General features: G+C 34.8%; 1 protein-coding gene across 1 annotated transcript in view; it reads right to left on the bottom strand.

Moving 5' to 3' along the window:
• Positions 1-862: 862 nt before the first annotated feature.
• The window catches only part of RAP1B (RAP1B, member of RAS oncogene family), a 39,710-nt gene continuing 33,946 nt past the window's right edge, over positions 863-6,626 (bottom strand). The window contains exons 6-8 of the mRNA XM_033117533.1: positions 5,979-6,122; positions 5,137-5,253; positions 863-3,045 (exon numbers count right to left, since the gene is read on the bottom strand). Coding sequence (XP_032973424.1) covers positions 5,167-5,253; positions 5,979-6,122 — 231 coding nt within the window. The 3' untranslated portion in view covers positions 863-3,045; positions 5,137-5,166. The remainder of the gene's footprint in view (positions 3,046-5,136; positions 5,254-5,978; positions 6,123-6,626) is intronic.

Genomic DNA, 6,626 nt, shown 5'->3' with positions numbered 1-6,626 from the left:
CTCAGACATCAAGGGTAATACAATGACAGCTCTGATGGTGATTCCAGAAAACAGAGTTCCAAAATTGCTTTGAAGGGTGGACTAGGCACTGGCATCGATGCATAGCTTCCCAAGGGGTGTACTTTACAGGTGACGATAGTGATATTCAATGAGATATGTAGCACTTTTTCTAGGATGAGTTCGTGAACTTAATTGTCAAACCTTGTGTGTGTATATATATCCTAAAGGATGGTACTGGCATTTACTTCACTCTAACTCCTATGAAGTGGTGCTATTATCTATCACTCTCATTTTACAGATAAGGAAACCGATACACCTAACCATGGTCATATCCTAGGAAGTGGCAAAGTGGGGATGAGAAACCCCCGAAGTCTGGTTTGAGTCCACATTCTTACTTACTAAACTGTCCATTTCGCACCCCTAACACTCCCCCGTAATTAATGTTTCCCACCAGATCAGTGGTTCTCAACGGGGATGATTTTGCCTTTCATCACCTACTCTACCCCTCCCCGAATATAACTGGAGGTTACCTGGCAATGTCTGGAGATAATTTTGGTTGTCACTGCTTGAGGGGGAGGGTGGTATTACTTGTATTTAGTGGGTGGAGACCAAGGATGCTGCAAAAATCCGATAATGTACAGGACAGCCCCCCAAAACTCATTATCCAGCACCAAACATCCACAGAGCTGAGGCTGAGAAACCCTACAGTAGAGTATAAGTTCTAGGAGGGCAGGGTCCTAAGTTGATCTCAGTTGCTGCTCTATCCTCAGACCTAGAACAGTGCTTGACACAGTAGTACTTAAATTTTACCTGTTGAATATTTATCTGTTTTTAAGAGTCTGTAACTCAGATTGGAACATAGTTGGTAAGCAACAAACATTTATTAAAATTGAATTAATGTGGGTGCCTTCAAAGAGGGTCAAATGGATCTTAACAAGACACAGTAAATTGATTTTAGTGCTCCACAATCCCACTTTTTTGGGCTTAATTTTCACCCCATGACTATACATAGAAGCAGTTCTGCCAAACCAAGTCTCTTAGTTAAATGGAGCTTCTGAGAGAACAAACTTTTTTTAAAGATATATGGATACTTTAAATGCATGGGTCCCTGTTACGTTACATATATAAGGAACAAGATCTTTTTCTTCTTAAAATGAGAGCCTTTAAATATCCCATTCAAATAGCATGTATTTAGGGGATTAGCAGATACCCCTAAATTAGATGGTATCACTAATTGATATCTCCAGTGGCTGGCAAATACTTTGAGGACGTTTAAGATTTGTTTATAAGTTTCAAGAAAGAACTGCATCACAGCACACATGAGACAAAGACAGAACTGCTATCTAAAAAGAAAGCAGTACTTGAGTCCACTTAATTCAAAAATTTTTATAACCATAATATTCTAAGTATAACTTCATCCTATATTTTTTAAAAAATCCATGAAGCGTAACTTCTGTCAAAGTATTTTCAATTCTTCCTCCTACACCTCAAACTGCTATTGAACTTTACCCAGAAGGCGTATGTTCATAAGTAATATTGCTTGATTTACAAAATTCTTTCCCAAGAAAAATTCAAAAGGTGGTTACGTGGATATTCAAACTAGGATACTAGGAAAAAAATCTGACATTTTCCACTCATCATTTCTGTACTTATTCAATGAATGAGTCTGGCTTGCCCAAATATCAAATTATGAGACCACACTATGTAAAATGCACCTATTACATTTAAAAAGAAGTTAAGCCTATATTTATTTACTAGCACTGTTAAACATTACACAAAACACATTCAAGTGGCAAGTAACTATAATACAAGCCCTTGCATGGCAATCCAAATTTATTGAACTACTGATGCTAAGTTATACAAAATTGCACCACTTTAATTAAGGCTTTTAGTTTACATTTGGCCACCTCAAAGTCGTTGTAACATTAGGTTGGTCAATTTAAATACTGTGGCTCCCTGTTGGATAGACACACAATCTTTACACCCAAACGTTAATGCATACAAAGCAACAAGGCATTGTTAAATAAAACAGCAAGAGTTACTGCAACGTAGGCCTTGTGACCAATTACACATGATTAAAATTACTTCCCACATTCACATCCACAGTACTCGTCCACCATTTAACGTCTCAACCAAAACGTTACACATGTGAAACAATCACTAACAGGCAAAAATACTAAACCTGTATATTTGGTATTGCAAATACACTTATGCATGAGCAAGCAAGGGATCACAGTGAGAATCTACAGCTGCAGAAGCCTGAAAATGATTTACAAAAATTGTTAAATCATTAAAAAATTGTTTGAAAATATACACTTCTTGTTGTAGACCCCCACTGTACACACAACTATAAACATTGTTCCCTATGTAAACAAAAAGGAAACATATAATAAGAGATTTGAAAAGTCTGGACATTTCCTTCCCAACAGATATTAAAGGCAACGTCTTTAATCTAAGACATTATACTGAAAGGACTATCATATTTTAAAGACAAGATCACTGTCTCCACAGGTTTTTTTAAAAATTAAAAAAATCATATAGCTGTGTTAATCAAAGCGCTTATTTGTACAACAGAATGATAATGACCTTGAATTTCTTAAAAAAAATTACAATAAGCTACAAGTATCAAAGAAGCAAAGTTATCTGGAGTAGTCTATATAGGAGCTCTTTGGACTTTCTTTTATTATGCTAAAATAGTGGTGCTTTTAGGATTTACATTATTGTACTCTCCAATACAAAGTATGGGGCGTGTTAAAGTATACAGTACACCATTTTCATACATGTACAACATTGGTGGATGAAAAATGTCTCTTAGCAGTAATACTGGATTGTAGCCTCTGGTTTTACCAGCTGCATACTCTAGGACTATTATATAAGTAAAAATCTCTCTTGTGATACTGGAAAGTGATTAGAATGTGCAAACTGATGGAGTAGCTTTCATCCGCCTCTCAAAGGGTACCACCACAGAAAGTCCATTTAAGATGTTGGTAGGTTTAACAAAGTTGGAATGCTGGCACTGTTGAATTGGGCAACAGTTCTTCAGACCTGTCAAAAGGTAAAATATTGAAAAGATGGGTTAAAAATAACACACTAAACAGCCAAAGGAACACATCACAACAGTGTTAAAGTGTCAGAAATGAATGTAATACAGGCTTTTGTCCTCATAATTACATTAATGACAATGTACCATAATTCATAGCAGAGCAAAGCTCGGGTAGATGTTTTCATCGTTTTGGAATGACTTCATCTATTCTGCTGCCTCCAGAAACTCAGTCAAATGAAAAGTTTTAGATACAAAAAGGGAATGTACCTTAGTGCATTAACAAAACTGGTGATCCTCTGAGTGTTTACAATCCTAGAATTACATCGTAAGTATAGAATGTATATCTCACCAGGATTTCTAGTATCAGAAAATTAAGACCGTTCTGCCTCACTCTTCCTGTCAGAGTGGCTAAAAAGCTGGTTCAGAGTAGACAGAATATAGTTCATGATGACAGTTATATACTTTCTAATTCATAGTTAAACAGATGCTATCAACTCTTAGATGGATCTCAGAAAAAGCTGGTATTATACTAAAATCACATGTAATTAAACTTAAAAAAATTGTGGGTGATGTAAATAAGAGAACTAAAATCAGAATTCATTGACAAATATTTATTTACTTTGGATGATTTTCTGCAAAAATGCCTGGGTTAAAAACTGTTTCCTTTATTATTATTTTTCTGGGGATCAGACTTGTTTCAAATTCCAGAAATGTTGTTAAATATGTGGCTGCTCAAATAATTTTGGTAAGTGCCTTGAACTTGAAGCGCTCATTTAGAGTCTGATAGAGTTTAAGTTTCCTAAGTCCTAGCAAATTGAATGTAGCAAACTGGAAAAGACAGATGGGAATGTGTGAGCTCAGGCACATGTGTGCCAAGAACAGGCTTGTGGACAGGAATGGAAGGATATCAAAAATGAGAAGATATATCTATCTCTAAACAGAAAGCAGGATCAAAAACGCCACAAAAGATACAGAACCATACAGAATTAAATGGTATAGGGCCATTTAACACAGGAAAAAGCTGAACCATAAATGTCAAAAGTGCCCAAGGATAGACGTATAGTACAATATGGTTTAATGACAACTGAGTAGGAAACCATTATCATTGGCAAACAGCAGTAGCTAATAATTGAGGGTTTACCACGTGCCAGGCACTGATCTAATTGCTTACCAAGTATTGACTCATTTAATATGACTGTTTTCGAAAACTATATAAAATGTTATATGCTCAGTTCCCTTTGCCGTCTCATCTCTGGGTTGTATTTGTGGTTCTCTTTGTCCGGGAACTCTTCATCCCCTACTCAACTTGTAGTTAACCTTTAAATAACCTTAGATGTCTCTCACTCTGACAGACTTTCCCTGAATCTACAGTTCACATCTGACTGGTGTGGTGCCCCAGTTATATGCTCCTATATACTCATAATAGCATAGTGACCAAGCATGGACTTGAGAGCCAGTCCATGGCTCAAATTCTGAGCTACGTGCTCAGATCATTGGATTAAAATTCTGGCTTTGCTATTTACTAACAGCAGAGCTCAAACAAGTAACCATCTTTTTGTACCCCAGTTCACTCAGTGTAATATGGGAATCATAACAGTTCCTGCCTCACAGGATTGTTGAAAGAACTCAATTTATAGACAGTACTTAAGAGTGCCTGGCATATAATAAATGTGTCAGGGGTACTTATTATCAGTATCATACTGGATTTATATTCTCTCATAGCATTTATCATATTTTACGTTTTATTCCACAGACCTTAATTAGCTTAAGGCAAAGAGAGGTTGATTTTGTTCATCACTGTACTGTCAATACAGACTAGCGTCCCATTGAAGTATAAGTATATATTGGATTTACTTATCTAGAATATTCACTCACGTGGAATACTTCTGATATGTAAATGTAAAAATTATTTTAATTACTAGGATATAATACTAACTCATAGATATCTTAAATAGAAAGTAACTGTTTCTTTTTTAGAACAAAAAATTCTGTATTTGCTTTCTTGACAAGAGTGCCCTAAATTAAGTTGACGCTAAAAGTTAGAGGAAAAGAAGGAAGAAAAAAAAAAAAGAGGTAAATATAAATGAACATACCTGGCTCAGAGCTACAATGCATTTAGTATATTAAAGCAGCTGACAGGATGACTTTTTACGGGCCTTCCCAGGCACTGGAGTTTTTCTGTTAATTTGCCGCACTAGATCATAAAAGATCTGCAAATATATTAATTATTTTTAATTTACAGAAGAAAAAATCCCAATAAACAAAAAATGAAAAAGTAAAATGAAAAAAACTGAACTTTCCATGGATATAAATGAACCCAGAAAGCAAATACTCTATTCAGTCAAGAAATGAGAGTAAAACCAGGTAAAACCAGTAAAACCAGAGAGTAAAACCATTCTTTGGCAACTGCCAAGTTCTTTTCTGTTTATTTTTTGGGAGGGTAAAAATTTTTCTCCTTAAATTAAGTACTAAGCTGAAGGAGCTGCAGAGATCTTAATCTTAGTTCAGTTAGAACATTTACCATCATCCAAAGAAAACAATCCTTTACTCTTCTTCAAATCTTTCTATGTACTTTTCCAACATGACTTTAGGCCCCTTCAAGGCAAGAATTATGCATGCCTTTTTGAATTTGTCTCCATCTTTTACGTAACATCCTTCATACATCTGTAGACTTAACCTGTCTTCCCCACCCCTATCATTTTCTGTTCAGCTTTCCTTCTTTACACGGTAAATTCTACTGTACCAGCATTTAATAAAGAGGCTAAAATAGCACTGTTGTTTATTAACATGTTACATTTAACATAAGATGTCTACCTAGGTCAACATGATTTCTGCCGAGTACACGTTAACTTGGGGTTGTGTTAATACACATTATTTTCCATTAATTTTGAATGTTGAATTCCAAATCAAATTTTTTAAGTGTATTTCACCATACCTCATTAACATTTATTTTTGATTTTGCAGAGGATTCTAAGAATGCACAGTTGTTCCATTGTCTTGCTAGATTTTGACCTTGTTCCTTTCCTACAACTCTTTCATCTTCCAAGTCACACTTATTACCAACCAGAATCATTGGAACCTAAAAATATATTTGAGAAAAACAAATAAGTAAATAAATACGTGATATAAATTCGAAGTGAAAGAATTCTGAGAGTCAACTCGAAGGATTATTGTTTATACTATGCCAGAGAAAAATACTAGATTAATAATGTGTTAATAAAATTTACAGTTAGAAACGAAACCCTTAACAATATTAATTTGAGAAATTTTCATGTGAAACTTTTAGAAAACAAGCTATGATCTACTTATAAAAGAGGAGTAAAAACCCCTTAAAACTATATCACAATGGACTTATAACTGATTATAGTTCGCAAAACACAAAACCTTTCAAAAAGGAAGGAGAAAAGGGTGTTGCTGTGAAATCAATATATTTCAAAATTTTAAAGTATTTCTCTTAGAGATGTGAATCAACTTTTAAGTTTTCTGGTTTCCTGACATGCATTTATCAAATAATAGTTCTCAATTTCATAACACAAAAAGGAGAAATTTGGAAAGTCCCTAAAGTAAAATTTTCAGTGTCTCA

The sequence above is a fragment of the Rhinolophus ferrumequinum genome, chromosome 10 (genome assembly GCF_004115265.2).
Source record: "Rhinolophus ferrumequinum isolate MPI-CBG mRhiFer1 chromosome 10, mRhiFer1_v1.p, whole genome shotgun sequence".
NCBI lineage: Eukaryota > Metazoa > Chordata > Mammalia > Chiroptera > Rhinolophidae > Rhinolophus > Rhinolophus ferrumequinum.
Note: the sequence above shows the minus strand (reverse complement) of the source record. Positions and strands in the feature narration are given on the sequence as shown.